At 29.9% G+C, this 26034-nt stretch overlaps 1 protein-coding gene across 6 annotated transcripts in view; it reads left to right on the top strand.

Annotated features, from left to right (window-relative positions):
* LOC142324159 (uncharacterized) overlaps window positions 1–26034 on the top strand; it is a 62186-nt gene that overhangs the window by 10270 nt on the left and 25882 nt on the right. For 4 of the 6 annotated variants that reach the window (XM_075364879.1, XM_075364878.1, XM_075364874.1 and 1 more), the window contains exons 2-3: window positions 17539–17667; window positions 21620–21748. In XM_075364879.1, the coding sequence (XP_075220994.1) occupies window positions 17590–17667; window positions 21620–21748 (207 nt within the window). In that variant the 5' untranslated portion in view covers window positions 17539–17589. Of the gene's footprint in view, window positions 1–6655; window positions 6840–13033; window positions 13167–17538; window positions 17668–21619; window positions 21749–26034 lie in introns of those variants that run through there. The other 2 variants (XM_075364875.1, XM_075364876.1) reach the window with 2 other exon arrangements.

Below are 26034 nucleotides of genomic sequence, written 5' to 3'. Positions count from 1 at the left end.
TACGTATATTATGGCGCTAATACAAACTGATATTTTATAGACGACGAATTAAATTTAGTAAATCAAATAATTACTGTTTGAAGTCGATATTAACATAGACATTAAATCTTGGTAAAGGAAGTTATAGATTTTTATCTATAAGGTTTTTATTTAATGATTTACATAGCAGTGAAATTGATGAGATTTAAACTGCGGTTAAGTTTCCAGGTGTCATAAGAAAGTTACAGGTAAAATTTCGTAATGACTGATTCATTCGTTTTTGCGGTTATCGGGAACAAACGAAACGCACGGCGTCAATATATGTATAGATTGAGGTTAATTATATTTTTTTTTTTTGCTGTTAACGTATATTTTTCAACAGTAAAGGATTTAAATTTTTTGCCGTTATTTAAAATATTTCCTTGATATTTTACTACAAAGTATGTGATTATTTTTTCCTAATGTGTCAGAAAATAAAATCTATTTATGGATTATATTTAACTACACTTCTGTAAATGATTCTGATAGCGGTTTATTTATTATATATATATTTTTTTTATAATTTTTATCTTCAAATTATATTTTATAAACATTACGTTTAATTTAAATATATTAGAATTAAGATTCATTATTAATTATTTTATCCGATCCTTTTATTTTTAATTTTAAGATCGATTGACGAATTAGTTAAATGTATTTTATTTGAAAAATATATTCACGTCGGTATAAATTGAATGTAAAATATTCCAATGGAATATAAAAATTCATATTTCAATGATATGCACAGGTTAGTTCATTTTTTACCAGCGACTGAAATATCAAACATACAGCTCTCTACAATTTTAATATATTTATAATTAGAACATACGTACAGAGTGTTGCAGGACGTATTCCCCGAACTCCAGAAACTGATTCAGGACACCAAAAGATGCAAAAACGTTCAAACCGACTTAAGTCCTGCTTTGCTTTGTTTTCCTTCTGGACGCAATTTTGTGGTTTTCAACAAAAAAAATCACTTCTTAGGAACTGGTTAACCTACAATAATTAAATTTGGAAAATTTAATTTTTTATTCTACACAATAAAAAATTTTGATAACATCAACTTCAAAGATTTCAAAATGGAGCCATCTTAATTTTTAATTCTTCCATATCTTTGTAATTAATTGTTTGATAAAATTTTTACTTATTACAAAATTTATTAAGCATTTTATGCTGAACAAAATGGCACTTCACTTGTCATGGAAAAGATACCACCGTATTACAATTTGTCGGTAAGAGAATTTATTGGCCAGCGGGTCGGAAGACGTCGTATAGCTGATCATGTGACGATACATAAAAGTACATTCGCGTGCGCGGTTTTATATTTTTTTAATTTTAATTTAAAGCAGAAATTTAAAAAAATCGAATATTGTAATTAACAATAAAAATGTAATGTCGCCGCGACCGTTTCACAGAAAGCGTACTTCCTTGCTACATAATACACCAAAGGTTTTGGGTTCGATTCCAGAAGATATCTGAAGAATTTTCCACAACTAGACTGTAACTTCTTCAATAGCTAATCATCAAAGAAAAATAACAACTACAAATTATTATAGATTATAAAAACGATTAACGAGTGATACATAAGGATGTAATGTGTGCGCGCTCACACACACACAGTGAGAGAGAGATTTATTTTTTATTAATACTATCAAAAAGTAATGTGTGAAGTTTATTCTATATCCACCACCGACAATTGTTTAGCCAGGTTTCATACATTAAAAAAAAATTAACAGGTCTTGAATTCAATTCTTGTCTTACAACGATCTTTTCAATAATTACAATCGAAATAATGGCCACAAAGGATTTAAAAAAATAAATGCATCGGTGATGAAAACGTTTGCAATGTTAATTTTATATTTTTGGTTCGTTATAATTTTATAAAATACTGTAGTAATATATGGGATGCATGTAAGTTGTAACTGTGTAACCTTGAACGGTTGTATGTAGTCGAAATGAGGAAGGGGGGACCTCCCTTCCTCATACAACGTACTAGGTTGCTAGGAAACCGATCGGTTTCCTAGCAACCAGAGTTGCCAGACTTACAAATACACCAACCAGAGTTGCCAGACTTACAAATATACATTACCAGATAGACAGCGGTCAAAGACTTTGTTATTATGTCTTCCGCGCTACTAAAACAAATATTCAATTAACGCGTCAAAATGCATCTATTAACAAACTTGAATCGACAGCATATCAACGTTCAATTATTATTTTTTTTTTTTTTTTTAGCATGTTAAAAATACAAAGACTGACTGGGATTCGACACCTTTATTTTAAAACGGATTATTTTTATAAACACAAGGGTCAACATTGTATTAATCTTTCATATTATACGTATTTTAAAGTTTATGTAATTTAACATTACATATTGTGTAGGGGGCTTGATGATGATCGTAAAATAATAATAATAATAATGAAAATTATTTTATATTGAAACGGTTTTTTATACTTTTTTGCATTTGAGAAACACAAAACATTTGCTTAGATTTAATACATAATTTACTACGCAAATAAGAATCATAATGTTAGTATATCATTTTTTTCATAATTCACATATACTTCACACTCACACATTTACACTCCAATAAAAGTTATGAATTATTATAAAGCTAATCGTCGATTTTTCTTTCTCGCCATAATATCTAAAATTTCATCAGGATTAACAGTAATATCTCTACATGTAATCTATTATATCTCTAAAAGAAGCACAAAGACCGACATCATATTCATATCAATAATATTGCAATTCCTTTTGTATGCGTTTGTAATACAAACATCTCTTGTTTTGTGTTTGTTTTTTCTGTATCTGAATATGACTGGAAATGTCATTACTAGAAAAGAGAAACCGAACGAATCGTCGGTAAAGTTGAATTTCATTTTATTTATTATATATAAACTATTTTATCATCGTGTTTTCTATTTGCTTAAGATTTGAAATTTTTTTTCAAAATTCAATTTGATTATAAACACGAATTTTCCTCAGTAACGATGGATTTATAATTAAAAACTTGCGCTTTACAAGTTCAAGAACGTTCACGATCGTAATTCTTCAACTTGCAGAAATCTGATGATTGCAATTTACATGTCCTCGGAACAGGTTTTGCATTCGTTTCTTTTGGTAACGGCACATTTCACAGAAGGTTCTCTATTTTTCTTGTCTTCCGGTCGTTGTCTGTGCTTCATTGTTTCCTAGGATCCCTCCAATAATTGTTTTCGATGACCGAGGTAAAGTAACAACTTGCAGAAGAGTTTCCGGCCAGGGTATAACTAGATCTTTCATGAAATTTGTCCTTGTCATTTATTTTTGCGGTATTAAAATTTACAATGCGTGAAAAATGCCAGATTTTTTTTTGTGGGATTTGAACCCAAAACCTTCCCGATGAGTTAAAAAGAGCAATACTTACGCATCGTTTATTTTATAATTGAACATTTTTAATCATTTTAATTTTTCGATATCAAATAAATTTTTTATAAAGTAGGAAAATATACGGCTCTATAGTTTTAATTACTTTTATTATTTTGATTTTGTACGTGAAACGATTTAAATAATTCGATTAAGCTATCTCTCTACAAGAGTGAATGATTGTTTTAGCACTTTCCGACAAGACACGGCGCAGTACCGACATCGACAAGAATATTTTCACGTTACAAGTTTTAACTTAGTTGTTGTCTACCAGTTTCAGTGATTTTTTTTGTTTTACTACCCGACATTATTTTTTATTATAGTTTATTTCTATTATCGTCATTAAACTTATCCCACAAGCAGGGCTTACTATAAGTTCGATTAATGTTACTACATCGTATTTAAAATTAGCCATATTTTAGAGAAAAATTGGAGACGCAACCGGTACAAAACAACGAACTGAGACGACACCATACCGACGCCTACATGTCGGTCATTGTGAAAGGTATTCCTGAGTTTAAGTTAATTCTTACGACCGCCGACAAAGTGTCGGTAAGTGTGAAAACAGCCATTGCCTGTAAAAAGATTCTTTAATTTTATACTACAAATTCATTACAAAATTTGTTGATAAGCAATGGCTCCCAAATTTTGCCGAATTGCGGCGCCCTTTTTCAGTTAAAACTTTTCCACGGCGCCATACCCTAAGTAAAATAATGACTACTCGTGAGTAAGAGATAAAAATAAATTAAACTCGTGTATCTTCATTACTTAACATTTTCTTTTTTCTTTATTAACGTTAAATTAATAATTATAAATGTCTTGGTTCAATTAATTATGAAGCTTTTACAATATTTCGAAGGGCGCCGCGGCGTCAGGTTTGGGAATCGCTGGTCGATAAGGTTTCTAACAAAAAGGTTTCGGTTACCGTCAATACGAAATTGGAAAATTATTCTCGATTAATTTTTCCTCATCGAGAAACAATTATTTCCATTTAAAAAGTTTTACTAGCTGTTTTAGCATTAGTTGCCGTTACATTCAACGCGTATAAAAGAAATTTCTTCTACTAAAATAACAGTTTGTTCAAAATATTGTCATATGCAAAATTAATATTAAATATTGTTTCAACCGTGTTTACATTTACGTCTGCTATTTTGTCCCGATTTGGTTGAAAACAGCTCGGTCAGTTATGTATTATTTTTAAAATACTTTTTAAAAAAACATTTCTATAAATAGGCCAAAAATGTCAAATCTTGGCTTCGTAATAGTTATATCTATATGTAGCGATATCATTTCTGTTTCTAATTTTATCTTTTTTTATTTAGTCTGAAACAAATAAATTAGACGTTGAAATGGATTTTATTAGAATTCCTTTTTTTTCAGTAAAAGAAGACTGATCGGTGAATCATAAACGTAAGACCGCATGATATAAGGTCGGTTATAGTTTATTTTAAATGCGTTAAAGTAGCTTGTTCCCCTCCTTTCTTATATTTTAAATGGAAGAGTACTCGGATGAAATATCAAAACATTAATATAGTATTGAGGTATATTATTTGAACAGCAGGTATTTTCTTAGCGGTTTCCACATCGTTGAGGTAACGAAATAATAATTTAAAAAAAATCATGAGTATGCTCAGAGCAGAGAATGAAATAGCATTCGATCGCGTTGCAAATAAGTTTTTAATTTATATATCGCATCGACTATGTTTATATAATAATATTAACAAACAAACGAAACAAAATACACACCTGGGCTGTTTAAAAATTGGCCTCTAACTGTTGAAAATGTTTTGCAGATTATTTCGACTAAGCGGTACGGTCAGGAATGTCTCTAATCCTGTTGCACGACTGTCTGCCATCATCCGTTCTGTAGGGTGCCGGCAAAGCATCGGGTAAAGGCTGAAACTTGTCGTGCGCTCCCGTCAACCGTTACGAATATTGTACGATTAGTATTTTCTCCGGCAGAAGGAAGAACAGAGATCTGTCAGTGACTTTTTTTGGTCGATTTCATAAGAAAGCTAACTATTGTAATGATACCGTGGTTCGACTTTCGGAAAATTTCGACATATCTTCGCGTTTCACATCCTCCAGACTCCAAAACCACCCGGTTAAAAATGTTGCGCGCGCGCACACGCACACACACTTCACTTTCTTGTTGACACGATAATTTCCGTAATTTTGCGCCAATCGCTTTCAAATTTATACGTAAAATATAACCACCCAAACTCTCGGTCGAGTTTGTTAACGGGCAAAATCGGACCGTGGGACTGGAATTGGGGGCGCTTTTTTGAAAAAATAATACCTTTCTTATTAAGTAAAATATCGAATTCGTTTAAAGTTTCTACTATTCTTCGGGTAAGGACCTAGAACACCTAAGTAAAGTCTTTTGATATCACCGACCGTTGGCCCAGGGGGTGGAAAAAATGGGGTTTCGAAGACAAAAAAAATCGTACCTCCTTTAATAGGCACAGTGTCGAATAGGTTTAAAGCGGTAATTAGTTGTATAAACGTACCTAAAACTTTTGTCCTAAACAATTTTTGATATGACCTACCCTTACGGCAAGGGATGATCAAAATATTGCTGGAACTGTAACAAGATGGAGCTTGCCGTACGCTAAACATGTGAAACTTTTTTCACATGTACCTACTTAGCACCGGTGAAATCTACTACCGCCTTCCGGCGTCTCGAAAGGAATTTTTTGTCATGAAATGTAGACGTTAGTGTGCACTGAATTGTCACGATAAGTTTGGTAGTTACCGAACAATAAACACAAATAAATAACATTTACGTAAAAAATTTAAATATAAGGAAATAAACTCGTAAAATAAGAGCGTTACATTACGAAATTGACAAGTAAAATTCAAAAAATTACAATTAAATAATGAATAAACGTTATAATTAATTATTTTTTGGCATTTAGGGGTAGCGTGATAGATCCTTTCAGCTGTCAAAGAATTTATTTAACATATTAAAACATTTCTATTTTATTACAGATTTTTATTTTCTTTTAAAAGTATACGCAATTTCAAATTTTTAATTTCGGTTTATATTTTTGATTATTCATTTCGATGATAATTCATGAAAAACAGTCGTGTGTCTTTCAAATATTACTCGCTACGCTCTTAAAAGTTACAGATAACTTCGATCAAGCTTTTTTTGAATGTTTAGGATGAGAAACAACTTGAAGAGGTAACCGCATTCGTATGATTTGACATGTGATTTTTTTTCAGGGAAATCTTCATGTTTTCTTCAAATCCGATCATCCTGAATTACCCCTCACAGGCGATTGAAAACTTATTTATTCAATTTCAAAAATCGGATAAAAGCTTTAGGAAAAAAATTTGTAATTCTGAAGTAAATACCATCGTGAATGCATAAGAGTGAAAGCATGATGTTTTGAACATATTCATTAAGGTATGTTAAACATATAATAATAAAAATAAATTTTTTGTTAACTTTTTCTTTTTAAATACTATTAGTAACTGGGGAAACTCGAATTTTAGCCCGATCGATGAACTGGAACTTTTACAAAAAAAATTTTATCGGTAAATTTTCATCTTCAATTTGTGAGAAAACTCTTTGTCGTTGAATTAAGAGAGAATTCTTAATAATTTTTTGTTAATTTTGTAAAGGTATTCCCTTAAGATTACGATGAACTGTAATCTTGTACTCCATGTTGCGCTTTAAAAGTAGGTCTGATATTACAGAGTGACAAATGCGCAAAGTCGTAAAGTTTCATCGATAAGATAAATCGACGAGTAAGGTTATCTATCTAATTTGAAATATTAAAAAAAATTGTACCGTTTAAAAATTGATTATCGGTATCTCTCTCTTTTTCCTGTTTAACCTCCGGTAACTACCGTTTAGATCATTCTTCAGAGGATGATATTATGAGTGTAAATGAAGTGTAGTCTTGCACATTCTCAGTTCGACCGTTCCTGAGATGTGTGGTTAATTGAAACCCGACCGCCAAAGAACACCGGTATCCACGATCTAGTATTCAAATCCGTGTAAAAATAACCGGCTTTACTAGGACTTGAACGCTGTAACTCTCGACTTTCCAAATCAGCTGATTTGGGAAGACGCGTTAACCGCTAGACCGACCCGATGGGTTGATTATCGGTATCTAATATTTCGTATCGCGTTGTTTTAGTCTCGTTTATACTGAGAATCTTTACTTCCTTATTCGAAGTAATAAGGAACCGCGAGAAATTTCTGTTTTCAGATTTCAACGGAACAATCCATTCTGATCATCCCTGAATCCATTTTTACTAGTTTCGGTGCGATGTCTGTACGTACATACGTCCGTATATATCTCGTATAATTTAAAAGTCATTAGCCGTAGAATGTTGAAATTTTGGATTTAGGGCTGTTATAGTATCTTTGGCACCTCTGCTTTTGATTGCAATCGACTAAATTAAAAAAGCCCAAAATCTAAAAAAAAAAAAAAAAATAGGATTTTGGACTTTTTCTTAACTGCAGTAACAACCCCTCGTCGAGAGCTTTTCAACAATATATCATAACCGGTACTATTTTCGGTTGGTTCCAGTTACAGCCAAATACAATTTTAATTAATATAATATTTGGATCTTACAAGAAGGCACATCGGTTCGAATCCGTAATTACGTATATTTTATTTTCATTTTTTAATTTTAAATATATTGATTTATTATTCCTCCTCTATGAATCATGAGACCTTGCCGTCGATGAGGGGGCTTGAGTGCTCAGGGATACAGAGTAGCTGGACCGAAGGTGCAACCATATCGGAGAGGTATCTGTTGAGAGCCAGACTAAGGAATGATTCCTGAAAGAGGGCAGCAGCTCTTTCAGTAGTTGTTAGGGGCGGGAGTCAGAACGACTTAAACGGCCATATCAACATCACTCAGTCCTCTGAGTACTGCGCAGCTGAAAGCAATGGAAAACTACAGCTGCTTTTTCTTTCAAGAAAATGTGGCTCTCTGCGTTTTCATATAGCAATGATGGAGGCGCCTTCCTCGGTAAAATATTCCGGAGGTAAACTAGTCCCCGACCGGGTGGGGACTACAAAGGAATGGGTAACCAGAAAATTAAAAAATAACATTCTACGAGTCGGAGCGTGGAATGTTAGAAGTTTAAAAAAGGTTGGTAAGTTAGAAAATTTAAAAAGAGAAATGGATAGGATAAATGTAGATGTAGGCAGGCCACGTTTGGAATATGTAAAACAAATTGTTAGGGATGTTGGATGTAGAGAGTATACTGAAATGAAACGACTAGCACTAGATAGGGAATCTTGGAGAGCTGCATCAAACCAGTCAAATGACTGAAGACAAAAAAAAAGGAAAAAAAAGATTTATTATTATTTCAATAATATGTTTGTATTCATATAAAATGTTTACAATCAGAGGTTAAAAAATATTAATAAATCAATATATTTAAATTAATGAAATAAAAAATAAAAATACGTGTGTGAAGTCGGATTCGAACCGATGTGTGCACGGTTACGGACTCGACACGTTGTCATTTGCACCACTTATCTACTTGAGCGACGCGAAACAAATGTGTTTTATTGATAGTTTCGTTTATTTTTCTAAAATATTTAATTCTTTTGTTTTGTAGTTTTGTTTCGTTTAATACCTAATAAAATCCGTCACATTTTTAAATATATATATATTTTTTTTTAATAAACTTCGAAATTCTTTTGTTTCTGTGCAGATTATTCATACTTTTACTCGGAATCAAATTCTCTACAAATTTTGTTTAAAACCTTAATGCGTTTTTATCACCGATTTAACAACGTTATTTTACACCAAACGTAAAATAGTGTTTTTTTCAACTCCGATCTTTTGTTTATTACCCCAGATTTCTCAAATACTAACTAAAAAATACAGTTATAAGACCTTTTTTCTTTTTCCTGTTTAGCCTCCGGTAACTACCGTTTAGATAATACTTCACAGGATGAATGAGGATGATATGAATGAGTGTAAATGAAGTGTAGTCTTGTACATTCTCAGTTCGACCGTTCCTGAGATGTGTGGTTAATTGAAACCCAACCACCAAAGAACACCGGTATCCACGATCTAGCATTCAAATCCTTGTAAAAATAACCGAATTTACTAGGACTTGAACGCTGGAACTCTAAGCTTTCCAAATCAGCTGATTTGGGAAGACGTGTTCACCACTAGACCAACCCGGTGGGTACAGTTATAAGACCTACCTTTTTTCAGGTCAGATTTCATATAAAACCGCAAAAGTTCCCTCTTAATTTGGATCCCAGTATTATAGTATAGCTTAATTTGATGGAAGGCACATAAATAAGGGTGAAACCTTTCGCCAGCCGACGTTTGTTAACGAAGCCGTTTCCGAACCTATAGTTGTACAAATTTTCTTCTTTATTTTCATCGGTATTTCACGTCCTAAATGTTTGTTATATACTTCGTGAATCACTCTGTATTAAAGAGGTAACTGATATGCGGAACGCTAGAACTATATCGAATGCTTTTCTTTTAATACAATATTCTGGAAATATATTTTTCTTAATTTGAAACCAGCAAGCCGAGTCTTTTGTCTATTTTGTGCCTGTAGCGTCGGAACAAATCCTGAAAGTTTGTGATATTTTTCGTGAATATCTCTTCTGTACATTCCTGTCTTGTAACTTCTCTAACGTTTATTTTCTTGTGCTATTTTTTTGATTTAATTTCCTGATATCTCAAAACGTAAAGAAAATTCAATTTCAACCCTCACTCCCACCATCTAACCGAAAGTAAAACCCGTATTTTTCTTCGAAAATTGTGTAAAAAATAGATTTTTGAAATTCAGATTAATTGTTTAAATACAAACGCACGAAAAAATGTCGACATATCTACATGAAATATAAAAGATTACTAAAAAATGATTCACAATTTCAGTATTAAAGATTATTTTGACCATATCTTTCAGTATACGTTGAACGGGAAGCAGCTAAATAGTGTTTTTTGTTGTTTTTAATTAGGATCATTTAAAATTTCACGAACAGAATAATATTGTTCCTGTAAAATAAATTTTTTTATCGCATTTTAAATAAATCGGTTAAAAGATTTTTCAAATGAGATTGGCAATTTTTTAAAACGATAACATAATAAGGCCGCCCTTTCTCGTAAATAAACCCGCCCTTTCTCGAGTTATAAACGAAAACAGCTCCGTTGTCTGTTTTGGTAAAAGTGGATATTGTTATTTTTTTAATTATAAGTGACCGTTCTTTTGAACAAAAATTGCACATAGAATGCAGAAAAATTAAAAATATAGATTAAGAGATGTAAAATCTAAACTGAGTTTCCGATCTCTAGAATAGCGTTTTTTCTTATATTAAAATTATATTAGTCCTTTATTTTTTCTAAATGTATTTAACACTTGAATTAATAATTAAGAGTATTCTGTACCTATCCGTTGTGTCAAGACTCATTTTTTATGTTACGATGTAGATATTAAAATATTTCTAAACTTTTTTAACCTATTAGCGTGAAATAAAAAGTTTTTATAATGAAATTATCGTCTTACTAGATTTTCTTTCTGAAGTTGTATTAACTGTATCTTAAAATTATTCATTTACTGCCAAAGTTAACAAAGTTTGCGAATAATTTTTCTTAGATATAATAAAAATATCAACATTTGAAGAGGCATAGTAATATGACTTTAATGAATTAATTTTTGAAAACCACAATGTCGAACAATATTAAGTCCGTAATCTAAGGAGACCTTGTAAACGTTTTCAATGCGGCCAGTAACAAACCTCTTAATCCATTTTAGCACCTAGTGAATGTGCTTAGTACTTCCGGGTGATTCAAAAAGGACCGTAACTCTAAAAGCTTATAAAAGTCTATTTAGATAACTTACAGATTTAAGTTTCTATTCTTCTGTAAAATAATCTCCTACACTAATATTAATAATTAAGAGTAATATTTTCTATAAAAGTAATGATGTTTATTAATTAGACGATCCATTTGGCGATCGTAATGAACATTTTGAATCGGTATATCGATATTTAAAATATATATTCGTCTTTTGTAAGGACAGGAAACTATTTCATTTCTCATTCTATATTCCCTAGTAAGCCTGAAAAAAGGATTTTTTATTGAAATTTTTTTGTATTTGTTCGGTCAAGAGTTTTGTATATACATAAAATTATTGATGAACAAGTATAGAACTGTAAGAGATATATAATATAGTGTCTAAAACTCTTTTTATAATTACCCTGCCGCTTGTGCTAAAAAAAATCAGTTAAAACTCTGACAGTAGTTAAAACAAAGACGCAAACGCTATTGTATGTAACCAATTCAAGGACAAGTATTATAAAAAAACTACGTAACAGAAAGGCTTGTACATGACCACTGTTCGTGTCGGCAAGACAGAGGATGTAAAAAACAGGCCATCGTTAAAGATAAATCATTTATTTTAAGATTAATATTTGCTTTGTTTTTGTTTGAAAAAGCGTTTGTTTAAATCAAAGTTTATATATTTAAAATAAAGTAACAAAATAATCTGAATTATGTTGCTAAATTTTTTTAACTAAAATTTTTAATTTATCGACTTTAAATATGTTTTATTTATAAATATTTATATGAACAGTAAAGGAAAACCACAACTGATAATTTTTTATTACGATTAAATTTATGAAATGTTTTTGTGTTTTGGTCAAAATGGATTTACAGCAGTTAAAATGAATATAACGATTTTAAAAACCGTTTTTGTTTATAAATCGAGTAAATTTAATGTTTAAATGCAATTTTTATTTATATTTTCTCTTAAATTCACAGTTCAATAAGAACGAATTCACTAAACAACTTTTTATTTTATTTTTATTTCGGTATTATAAAGTAATATTCATTTTGGTATCCGTAAAAAAATAAGTAATATCTCATTTTCCCGTGTAAATTAGATTATTAAAAGCAATTTCTTTCAAAAATTGTTTTGCGATAATATTTTTAATTAAACTAAAAAATCATCAATTCTGAAGATCGACCAAAATAAAAATATCAGATCTATAGTTATAAAATTTTGAAATAAGTTATCTCCCATTTAGTTGATTTTCCATTTTAACAACATTAAATAGTTTCACATAAAAAATGGAAAATAATATTATTAAAAAAATATTTTATGAGCATAAAAAAAATTATCGGTGATTCGATACCGAACCCCACGAATAGCAAAAGGAGTCGTTACCGTAGAGCCACACACGCTACACAAAGACTTGTGTCAGTTGCACTTCATAAGATGTGTCCCCTGTTTGTTTGTTTAGTTTTTCATTCATTATTTTGAATTTTATCTTAATTAACAATCGATTTCAATACTCTTAAGAATCAATAGACTTGTATAAAATATTTATTTTTATTAAGGATTATTAAAAAAAAAAATTTAATATTTTTAATAAATATTACGACTTTATCAGTGCCAAATAATACTAATTAATATTGAAAGTGAATAATCATTCATAAATATTCGATTGTTAACTCGTTTAATCATTATCATGTATTTAAGATTTTGTAAAATTTTTGTACGACTAAAAACTTTTGTCCCAAAATCCCTTACTTAAATGTTCAAATAACCCGGTAGAAAATGAGATTTTGTGACGAGCGTATACGCATGCGCGCCGAATACTGAGCGCAATGCTACACCTTGTTACTTTCATCATGGTGTGAACGTTTGTCTAAGACCTTTGTGTGGGAGGGGTTTATATTATAATATAAGTATTATTTATTTGGTGGTGTTCACTTTTGTTTATCTGACCAAGTAAGTAATTTTATACCATTCTAACATAAATTAATGGAATTTAAGTAGATTTTTTTTTATGATAAATTTGTCATTACTAATGCTGTACGGTTAATTGATATACAATGTAATCATTTCTTAAAACATTACTGTGTTAATTAGTCTTAAGTTAGCGAGCGTAGGTTAATTCGTTAAATTATGTTTATAATATAATAGTTATATCGGGCGATATTGACAATAATCCAAAGGTTTGCTGTTTATAGTTATAGATATAAATTAACTTAACCTAAGCTCGCTAACCTCGACCAATTAACATAAATGTTTTGATTATTTAAATAATAAATAATTGCAATAATTACTGAATTTATAATTTAAATACTCAAAACATTTAACAGTAATGACGTATACGATAAAAAAACATTAGGTTGGATAACATTGCATAAGTTCCACGATTATCTTTCTATTTATTGAAAATAATAATACTTATTTTCTTATTTATATTCTACGATACTAATAAATAAGAACAGTGGATAGTTGACAGTTTTGCAGTAGACTCTTGAAGTTTTCAATTAGGTTATAATTACAATAGGACCTCCATTGCTCGTTACCCGTTAATTCATCTCGTTCAATAATTCGTCATCCCTCTGGAAAAATTTGTGATTTTTATTTTAGAGGTACAATACTGATACACAAAAGAAAATTAAATTTTTAATTACTAATAAAAAGTACACCATCTGTTAGGCCTACAGCATAAAAGTTCACTTAATTGACTGATGTTTTTATATGAGCCTATTGTACATTATGTATAAATTACAGTAATCATGTGAGAAAAGAACTGATAAAATTACTTTACATATTTTTCATTCATATAAACATTTTCATTTGGGCACTATTATTTGATAAGTTTTTTTCATATTTCTTACACAGTATAGTACTTTATTTTCTTTAAAACACATGAACTAATATATTCACCAACAGTTCCAATAGTCCAAACTGAAAAACCAATAAAAATTCTAAAAAACATGAAGCAAAGTAACCTGACCGTCTCCTTTCTACCACTAACCATCCTCTACCGTCTTCCTGTTCAGGAGTCGACTTAACTATATCCATTTCAACAGACACACTTGCCTGTTGCTTGTCAGCTGCCTTAACACCATTTACCTCAGTCGATTTCCCTTTAACATCTATACCAGTGACCACCGTCTCTGTATCCTTACTGCCAGGGGCAACATATCAAAGAACACCTGTATCTTCGATCTAGTATTCAAATCTGTTTAAAAGTAAACTGCCTTTACTAGGACTTGAACGCTGGAACTCTCGACTTCCAAATCAGCTGATTTGGGAAGACACGTTTACCACTAGACTAACTCGGTGGTTCGCTCAACAACACCTAGGATTTGTCTAATTAGCACACACAAAGATCATCTGCTTGACATCATCAAGGACATCAGGATATGAGAACAAATCGTACTCGCTGGTACAGATACGACATGAAGCAGTTATGACATGACAGTAACTGAGTAAGGAAATAAGTCTACCTCACAGCTGTTTCTCATTGGTTCCAAATGAAATTATTAGACGGTTTATGTTTTTAAATCGTATTAACATATTTTAGAATGTGGTTGAAATAAATAACAACTATATAAACTTTTTTTTTTAATGCAAGTAGATACCTATAATCTGTTTGTTCAGGACAATGAATAAATGTTTACAACTGTCTTGAAGGAGAAACCTCAACGGCAAAAGTTAATTCTTATTTACATCATACTTCTCATAAAAGGATTTACTTCTTAAAGATCTTGAATTTTAAAAAAGGTCAATTGGATATAAATGTCAAAGATTAACTGTCAGAACATTTGGATGACTGTTGAGTTTTGGTTAAAAAATTGAGATTTCTTCTGTAACTATAGGTATCTTGAATCATGTACATTGTTATTTGTATTGTACAAAGTTGTAAGGAAATAAAGTCTACCTCACAGCTGTTTCTCATCGGTGCCAATGACATTATTAGGTGGTTTATTGCAATGTGATGATGTGTAAAACTTTGTATTGTATACATAATATAATTATATTAGATCCTGTTAATATTTCTGCCATAAGTCCAGATCAAATTTTCGATGGCTTTGTAAATAATCTTGTTCAGAGATAATTTTGAGTTTCAATTTAGAATCCAGTACATTTGACAAAATTTAGTAGTATTCAGTTGTTCCTTTTTTTCCAAATGTGAGCCTTTTGTCAAGGTAAATACCAAAGCATTTTGGTATTCACTAAAATGCTTTGGTGAACACTTTAGTTGCTGCTTTGAAAATGCATAACTAAAATGTGTACTTTTAATTTTCATTAGACTTTATTTGTCACAACTTCTGCCACGCTTCAATGTTGTTAAACTCTTCTTGAAGGTGCTGTGAACTTGTGAATTACTTTTACACACTACAAGCAAATCGCTTATAAATATGCTATTTTAGTGTTGTGAGAACAAGCGTATTGGAAGTGCGTGTAGAATACACTTCCTTGAGCATTGCCTACAGTTACGGAAAATATTAGAGATAATTCAGTCTCGAATGTAATCTTGAAATATCTATTACTTAAAAAAAAACTGATAATGTAGATGTCGGATTAATTTTATAAAGGCCAGCATGTTACACTTCTTAAGAGTTGGCAGATATCAAGAAGAACAAGCAGAGCAGAATTTTTTGTCTGAAGCTGTGAATATTAGGGAAAATTTGATGAATCTGTTGGTTGAATGGTACTATGATCTGTTTGAAAGCCGATCATATCATACTGATATGATGTTATAAGAGAATTAGCATTAGTTATGCAAAAGCAAAAATTCTACTCGTTTATTAAAGACAGAATAAAATAATCTTATGCTGTCTGATTGTATATGTGATTTTTCACTCGTCATATTAATTATATGTGCATGCCAACAATCTGGAAGTTTTTTAAACAACTTTCAAATTAAAAGTCCTTTTGGATGGTATTTGGGATAAATTTAATACATATTCTTAGAATTAACCTTCACTTCGACAAAGCAATACTTGTTGACACTTACTATCTCTTTTAAGAGATCTAATCCGTGCTTAATTCCTTTGGGCAACCAAGTTACAAGGTCGTGGGATTTTTGTACAGAAATTAAAAAAAAAAAACATTTAAATGACAATTTTTTGAATATACATTTTGTACAATGTTATTATACTGTCCAAATTTAAAACCCTCTGTACTATCATACTGTTGAAATCTAACATTAATTTGGTGTAAAACATGTTTATATTTATACTACAATAGTTCTCATGTGTATCTGTATATGTAATAAGACACAGATCAATGACAACAATTTTTGTTGAAGAGAAAAATCATAACAATTATTTAGAAGGATGATGCGCATTCAAAAGTCAATAGACTTGGCATGTGTTGTTATAGTCATCATGGTTATTATCAATAAACAAGAAAAATGGGTCGCTCTACAGTAGTTTTTAAATGTTACAATCTTTTTTTTTTTGTAATAATGATCAATTTTTAGTTATATGTTTATGACAATAAAACAATTACTGTCGTTTTCATTCAATCATTTATTCTTGATCTGTATACCGACTGGTAGAGATTGATTTGTTTTTGCAGTCAATAGGAAGTATAAAGTTTGTAGGAAATGTTTATTATGTCTACATATTTCCTCTATAAAGTTTAATATCAAATCTTGGCACTCCCTCAAAGTCAGATTGAGCTTTTAAGATAGAAAATTGGGCTGTCTGATCATTAACTGGTGTTTATAAGTGAAATTAAATATCCTTGTGTTTATATTTATGGATGTGCAATCTTTACTAAAAACAATTGTCACTTATTCTTAAAAAAATAACAATATCCACCTAAACTGAACCATATAACAGTACTGTTTTCGCGTAACTTGACATGGTACTTCAGATTACAAGAAAGGGGCCTTTGTGTGCTTCTGAATTCCTGAATCATTTGAAAAAATCTTCCAGCAATTTATTTAAAATACAATTCAACATTTGTTTTATGGAAACAACTTTCCGTTGTTGATGAATTTTTAAATAATACTAATTAAAAAAAAATCTCAATTTATCTGGATTCCGATTAACATGTATTTAATTTTCAATAGTGCCCTCTAAATTGTGAATTATCATTTTGTGACTTTTTATTTTTAAATATTTACCTTAACATTATTTCATGTGTTTTTATAAAAAATTTGTATAGACTTTAAACACATCTTTTTTTATCGTATAATCTGTTTTATTATTACTAATTTATTTTATGATGACATAATATAATTATATAATGGTATTATTAAGTTACATTCAGAATAAAAAAAGACTATTTGTCGAATAATAATTAGTTTTTCAAATTTTTATAAGGTTTTTTTTTATCTTATTTAAAGGAGTCTGAGATCTCATTAAATGATGAAGTTTCACCACAGATTAATCTTAATATGAAAATCATTGAACGTGAAATAAATGATTTACACACTGTGAAGACAGAAGAAGAGATGGAATTTTATCCGGGTCATGTAAGTATTTATAATTATTGGATATTATAACAAACATGGGTTAATCTCTTGTTAATTTCATTTCTGTGTGTGTATGCGTGCACGCGTGTGTTCTGTTATAAAAAAAATTGTTTTTAATTCTCTTTCTATTTAATTAATATCGACTTATTAAGTTGTGTGTGAATGATAAACGGTTAATGTTTGAGGGCAAAAGTGTTGTTTTTAAACTTCAGTGATATCTGAAATGCGTGTATTTTTAACTTTTTCATAGAGTTATCATTTTAATAAGCTCTGGGTAAACGGTTGTTATTTGTAATGGCTTTTCATATTTGAATATTTATCAAGTTAGTAATAAAAACCTAACCTGATGCAGATTCAACAGAGTTGTGACATATAATTTTATTATTGAAATAAAAATAAAATAAAATTTAATTCTGTATTTACATTAGGAAAACTTAACATATTTACCATATTAAATGATATTTTAAGTTATGAGCTAACTTATAAGTTATGAGTAATGATATAAGTTATAAGCTGCTCTGTGGAGCTGATGCAGCAATGCTAAAGAAATCATACTAGAGTCACCTGGTGCAAAATGTTGTCAATAATTTCAGTTTTTTGTTGTGAACATTTGCCTTCAGTTATTGATAGTGCAATTTCAAAAATATGATAGTAGCGCAGAGGGTTTTATATTTGTACAGTATTATAATGTTATTAAAAGTTTATATTCAAAAATAATCATTTAAAACTTTTTCTAATTTTTGTAACCCTGTAACTTGGTTGCCCAAAGGGATTAAACACATGTTAGGTCTCTTATAAGAGACTAGATGTCTAACCAGAACCTGGACCATTCGAGGCTCAGGTCAGCCCATGCGAATCCCAGAGCCAACTCGGGGGCCACCTCAAGGTCTACCTCATGGCTGTAGACATCGCTTCAATTGCCATTCCCAATTTTCCAGGGGGACTGGTGTCCTGGACATCTGTAGATTTTCCTTTGGTTGTCGTTTCCATCTACCCAGGTGACTCCATATCCTAGACTCCCGCACTGTATGTTATTCTCATGGTTATGAGAATAATACTGATTAATAATAGTTACAGTATTCAGGCTTCACAGAAATCTGAAAAAGGAACTAAATTACAATAGGTAGAATAATGGGAACTATAGTAACTAAAGTACACACACCTTTGACGATGAAAAATTCTTAACTTATTTCTTTTTAAGGGCAGAAATATAATAATGAAGTAAAAGGATTAGTTTATTTTTTCCTTAATGAGTATCTTTAATTCATAACTTCACCCACCTTGGGGGCGAAGTTAAGTTATATCTTAACTTACAAGGGAGTTAGGGCCTCGGGTGATGGTTTAAAAGCTTCTCTGGGATAACATGAATGTATCCTGCAAATTTGAAAGTAATTGCTATTTTGTTTTTTTATCATTTTAGACGTTAACCAAATTTTCAATATTGTTGTTAGTGTAGCAATATTTTATATAAATATTTTCATCAACACTTTTATTATTTATAGGTATCAACATGCTTTTATTATTAGATTTAAAATTTTGCTTTTTATAACTATTATCAATTAATGACATGTTATATCCATTTTTTATTGTAATAACTTTAATCTAGTTTTTTTTTTATTATTATGTGTGTAATGTATGCTCTATTTAACATGTTTGTAAATTTATTATTAATTTTATGCGCCCAAGGATGATTTGAATTTTTGTTAATAGTTATTTTATTAGTTGTTGGTTTTTTATATACATGTGTTATAATTTTATTACGTTTACTAATTTCTGTCAACATCTAAAAAAAAATTTTTTCTGTATTTGTCAGTTTCGAATGTAAATTTTAAATTATTATAAGAATTAAGTTTTTTAAAATTATTAACTGTTCATTATTTATAATAGGTTCATAGATTACCAAAATATAAATATCATCCACGTATCAAACCCGTGTTCGAATTTTATAAATATGGGTAATACCATATACTATTCTACTCTCAAATTCCTGTAAATAAATTTTGTTCATAACGGCCAATGATGGAAATCCCATGGGTAAAGTATTATCTGGCGTGTAAAAATTTGTTGTTAAACTCAATTATTTGTAAAAGTGCTGTCATCTACTGCAGCTTTGGTTAATATGTACCTTTATAAGTTTATTATTTATAATATATATATTCTCCATTTGAATTTTGAAAATCGGATGATTGTGTGCAAAGATATTATAACAGCACCACATTGCATCTCCTAAAACAGCGCCCTAGGGGCGTCCTGTTTGTTACCAGTGATGGTAATAATTGGTCTAGCCTCCCATGAGGTGCTCATATATCTCATCACTCTAGCCTCACACGCAGTCCTCGCTGGAAGTCCCATGGCTAAACAGAAATTTTATTACTGTAACAAAAATTTGTTGTTACAGAAATTTTTTTTTAATTTTACTCGTATTATTTTTTTAATATTATTCAATTGACCGATATGAATCATTCATTTCAAACCCAGGTCACACAGTGACATCTCTGTCACTGTTCATTAATTCAATTCTCTCAGTTCATTAATTCAATTCATTAAAGTTTGTGCTTGAACCCATAAATCTCCACTACTACATACACATACTCATATTTTTTTTTGTTGAGATTGTTCATATACCATCTAATTCATAAATTACCTACAATGTGAACTTTGATCGTCATAACGTTCTTGTTTAGTTAGTTTTAATTATTATTGCTTTACATCCATTCTCAAAAATAAATATTTTCTGGATCTATGGAAAATAGCTGAAACCAATCAAACTAGGTAAACCATCTAATGATATAACATCGTATCGACTGATAAGCTTGCGAGGTGTGTGGCAGTAATGGACCTGCTAGACTCAAACAACGTAATAATTTTTTGAAGTACTTTCTATAATTTTGCAATTTTCTTTGTTGTTAAGAGCTAATTTTCCATTTTTATCATCAAGCAAAGGCTGAGTAATTGGTATTTGATTTTTTTTTCAATTTCTGTAAGTGTGGTAAATGTTTAACATCATTTATTTATTTAATTCAGATAAATGGGCATGAAACCATAAAAAGATCATAAGTACATAAAGTAGAAGATCTGTCATCATTTTTGTTAGTAGATTTAAAAGAAATATTTGGAATCATTAGATAAAGATTCCTCAACTTTAACAGTATAATTAAAAATTAAATCTTTGTGACTAAAAATTTTACATATACATTGTTGTTAAATAGTCTTAATAATAAGTAGATCTATATTATTTTTGAAGCTTATGGAAATTTTTCTTATTAATAACTGTGATAATAAGTTCACTATAGAACCGCTTTGATAATTACATTTTTGTATAAGTATATTTGGTACATGACAAAAAAATTTCTGTATTGGTGATTAATATCAAATCCCAGTCAGGCATGGCATATGCTGCAAAATTCAGCTTCCATGTTCCATGCACAAACTTAAATATTACCAGGCAGTACAAAAAATAAATAAATATTATTTACTATCAAACTCTCATTTAGTAAATGTTGAACGTTACAAAATTTATATTTTTATATCTGGTAAGAATTTATGTAAATCTTATATTTATATTTATAAGATTAGAATTCAAAATTGTAGGTAACGTTTTCTCTAAGATAAATGATGTTTATTATGATAAAAAATTTCACCATAACCAGTATTAACATCAGTGTCAGTAAGATTAGAAAAAACAAAATCATGAGAATTACCGCAAGAGTTTTAACAAATTATTTGATTGTTAATTTGTAGAAAAATATGAAAGGTGAATAGCAGCATTTTTTGATAACATTTAGCAAAACCTGGCATATTAAAGTCGCCTAATAATATTAGTAATAATTTAACTGTGATTGCACTATTTATGTGTGTTAAGCGAATTAAGAGATACAATTATTTTTATTTTATAAATTATACAAAAAAATCACATTTACTTTGAAGCATTCATGTTTGCTTTTTATTACAGCAAGCAGATTTACTGCAACTGGAAGTGGAACTGCTTGATATTAGTAATGGTGATATCATAAAAGATCTTTTAGCGATTGAAGAGACTGACTTGGTTAAATCAGAAAATTTAAAAGTTGAAAATGAAATGGTAAGAGTGTTAGATTTTGCGTACAGTGGAACACCAATTATCCAGATGGACCTTTGCAAGGCCAAATCTGGATAATTGAAAAGGACAATTTAAAAAAGTTTTATCATATAACACTTCACATATCATTCAGTTTAATGTGTAAGATACTATGTAAATAAAAAATACATAAAAAAAAATTAAATGTATTTTAGTAAAATTAAAAAGAAATTTGGAACATATGTACCATGTAAGAAAAAAGAGATTCAGTAATACGGTTAAAGAAAATAGTGTGTAGACATTTGCTTTTATAATTAGTTTTACAAAGGCCAAAACACACATTTATATTTTTGCTAAATGACTTGGAAAAATTAAATTAAAATTTCTGTAAAAGTAACATCAATAAAAAACATTTGTATTGCAGCGAAGATTTATTTGAATAGTGTTTAAATTTTTTAAATAATGTATTGGTTTTTTTAAGTTGTCTAGTCTGGATTTAAGCAGTGCAATTAGTTGGACATCTGGAAAATTGGTGTCCCACTGATATCTTTTAGTCATCAACTCCTATGGTCATTAGCCCCAAATTTTCATTATTATTATTATTATTTTCATCAACATTTTTTTGTTATATAAGTGCTTTATTACAAACACTGCACATTGGTCTTTCTTCGCCGGTTAACAAATATAAATTTCTTATTCGTGTTTGACCAATTGTAAGTCTGGTCACCACCTCTTGTTCTCAGCGAGTTTTAATTCACGTGCCTCTTCCATTTATATGAAAAAGTTTTAACTGCATTTAGTTTTGTATTTAATCTTCTCCATTTATTACTCTACCTGTTTCTTATAGTATTAGACAATTTTTAACATCGGCCACTCGTACAGGAAATATATCAAAGTTATCACAGACTATTGCTGTACTGGCAGCTTCATCTGCGCTTTCATTTCTTGCAATGCCAACATTTCCTGAAGTTCATACAAATACACATCGCTGTCCTCATCGATTTAAAATATATAAAATGGACAGGATGTTTGCAATAAGAACATCCTTAATGTTCTTGTCCCTGTTTAGCCTCCAGTAATTACCATTCAGATAATACTTCAGAGGATGATATGTACGAGTGTAAATGAAGATTAGTGTTGTACAGTCTCAATTCGACCATTCCTAAGGTGTGTGGTTAATTGAAATCCAACCACCAAAGAACACTGGTATCCACGATCTAATATACAAGTCCGTGTAAAAATAACGACTTTACTAGGACTTCAACGCTGGAACCCCTCTACTATCAAACCAGCTGATATAGGAAGATGTGTTCACCACTAGACCAACTCAGGTGGGATAATGTTCTTGTTCCGAATTGCAGTAAGTGCACTTAACGAAACGAAACATATAAGCACCATCTCTTCGCGGAAATGTTCAGAGTAGTGAACAGATTGCTGTATGGCAATAACTTCTGCCGTTTAAACACTAAAAATTTTTGGCAGTTTCCATTAATGGACTTTTCCATTTACATATATGGGGCATCCAACACCATGTTTGGTTTTAGAACAGACAGTTTAAATTACTATACATTATTTGTAACTACTGATGGTTGATAGAAATTCCTGTCAGTTGATTACTGCTTGCTTGTCTTTTTTTTGCCCAAGGTATAAACCTCCCTAAAAAAATTAAGAATCTTTAAAATAAAAAAAATACTGTGTTGCCACCGGTATATTCTCTGATATATTCAATATATTTTAATAGATTTGTATATATGATTTTATTATTCTTTTTTTTTTCTTTGACTGATGAATCAATTCGTCAAACGTTGGACGAATTGATAGGAAATAGATAATCGAATAGTTGTAAGAAATAGATAATTGTGTTTATCACTTTTTCAATTGTGTTTTTAAGTATTCTTTGTGAAATATGTTTATAATACATAAATTGTGATTTTTATGTGGTATAAATAAATAACATTTTGTCCTTAATGTAAACAATTTCAGAATTATGTACTATAACATCCACTTAAATATTTAAGCAGATTGATTATTGATTAATTTCGAAATGTACATTAGAAATTATTTATTTTTTAATTTAATAAACAAAGTTACACAGAAAACAGGTTGTTTCTTTATTTTAATCGTATACCATTTCTTTCCATAAAAGCAAATCAATTGTATTATAGTGCGGACTGGATGCAAGTTTATTATTTATCTTGTAATAGTTATGATGATAAACACTAAATCAAATCTTCCCAACCTGCATACTGAAAGTGGTACTAATGTGTGTCAACAGGTTTGGGGGTTTGAATCTGAGGTTGGTTTTGAATTTTTTATTTATAAGTGCCTGCAATTATTTGTCAACCTGTCTGTTTAATATTTTGAAATTTTTTATATCGACATCATTTAAATATGATGTGCAACCTTACTCTTTCTATTTAAAATTGTATTGTTCCAACCATGGGAGTTTGAGCAGTGGTGGATTTCTAAATATGCTAGCTAGGCTGTAGCCTATTGTGGCAAATTTTCAAAGGCAGTAATGGGCTGCCTGAAACCGAGTCAGGCCCCGGACACTTGTTGGGATATAAGGTGGTTACCGTAGATTTAAGCTCATCAAGCACTACTACTATCTCCCTCCATTCGGTCTCTACAACTGGAAATAATCGTTTCATCTTCTCAATCGCCATTTCACCCAGGAAGAGGAGCTCTTATTCATGATAACGATTTAATAACCCACCTTATGCATAATGAAGAGAAAAATTATATTTGTAACTTTTGTCAGAAATCTTTTAATCAGAGTTCTAATTTAAAATTACATTTAAATAATCATACCCAAGAGAAAAGTTATATTTGTAACTTTTGTCAGAAGTCATTTAATCATAAAATCACTTTTAAAGACGCATATTAATATATATACAAAAGAGAAAAATTATGTTTGCAACTTTTGTCAGAAGACTTTTAATCAAAGTTCTAATTTAAAATTACATTTAAATATTCATACAAAAGAGAAAAATTATATTTGTAACTTTTGTCAAAAGTCATTTAATCATAACAGCAGTTTAAGGACACATATTAATATTCATACAAAAGAAAGAAATTATGTTTGAAAATTCTGCCAAAAGGCTTTTAATCATCTTTCGAATTTAAAGAAGCATATTAATTTACACACCAAAGAAAAAATTTGTTTGTAACATTTGTCAAAAATCTTTAATGAGAGTTATACTTTAAAAAATTACTTCTTTTTGTTGTAATGATGTTGTTTCTAAGGCAGAGATTATGTGCGTTCTCAATATTGTACAAAATAAGTTATACTTAAGTTTACGTGAAGATATTGGTGCAACTTTTACTTTTCCTGATAGTTGTATAGTGTCAAAATTCCAGCTTGGAGCTATTAAATGATGTCATCAATTCCTGTACTGTACTTTGATGGCATTCTGCAAATACACTGGACTAATAATGACAAAATATTTTTCAAGTAAATATTAGTAACGTTTGTTTTCTGTACAAAATAAGTTGTGATCATACATATATTTTTTGTTAAATTGAAATCTGTTTATTTTAGAATTTTTATGCAAACCAAGTTATTAAATATTGTTTTCTTTTTACTTGGCAAAATAATGTAGGCTAGTTTTTGTGAAAAAGTTTAGCAATCTTATGTAGAAGCCAATTATTTCTAAAAATGTCTTTAGTTAGTTTTTATTTCTTATCTATGTTACTTTTAGTTACTGTGATCATTTTTATGCAAGAAACTTGTTAAATTTTTTTTGTACTTCAGTGTAATTTACTGAAACAATTTATCACAAAAAATGGTGTAATTTTAAATGTATATTGTAAAAAAATCAATAAAAAATAAACTTTAAGAATGAATGTAATAATAAATAATGAAAGGTACGAGTTGGGCAGCTATAGGGATGGTAGAGGCTGCAAAAAAATAAAATGTTTATTTTTTTTCAGAGTAAACTGTGATAGCATACCATTATGAGAGTCAGGAAATTTTTATCAAGGTCAGTATAATAAGTCAGGGAAAACAAACCTTAAAATTCAGTGGGAATCCTGTTTATAAACATTTTTACAATCCTTCTTCTTAGAGATCCTTTTTAATTGCTTTTTATCTAATTTACTTTGGGTTTTTTTCAGCAGAAATCTGTTAATTTTTAAAGCACAAAATAATATTTCAAAATTGTTGCTATCAGTGTAGGTATACAATTTACAATATTAGGTACTTTTCTTTTAACATAAGGGGGGGCCCACTTGCTTTTTTATTTGTGGATTTTTGCTTCTTTCTGTTACACAGTAAATACCTTGGTTTAATTGAGTTTAGGTTGGATGAG

Source organism: Lycorma delicatula, chromosome 4 (assembly GCF_047948215.1).
Source record: "Lycorma delicatula isolate Av1 chromosome 4, ASM4794821v1, whole genome shotgun sequence".
NCBI classification, from domain to species: domain Eukaryota; kingdom Metazoa; phylum Arthropoda; class Insecta; order Hemiptera; family Fulgoridae; genus Lycorma; species Lycorma delicatula.
The sequence above is the reverse complement of the archived record's forward strand: the minus strand, read 5'-3'. Positions and strand labels throughout refer to the sequence as shown.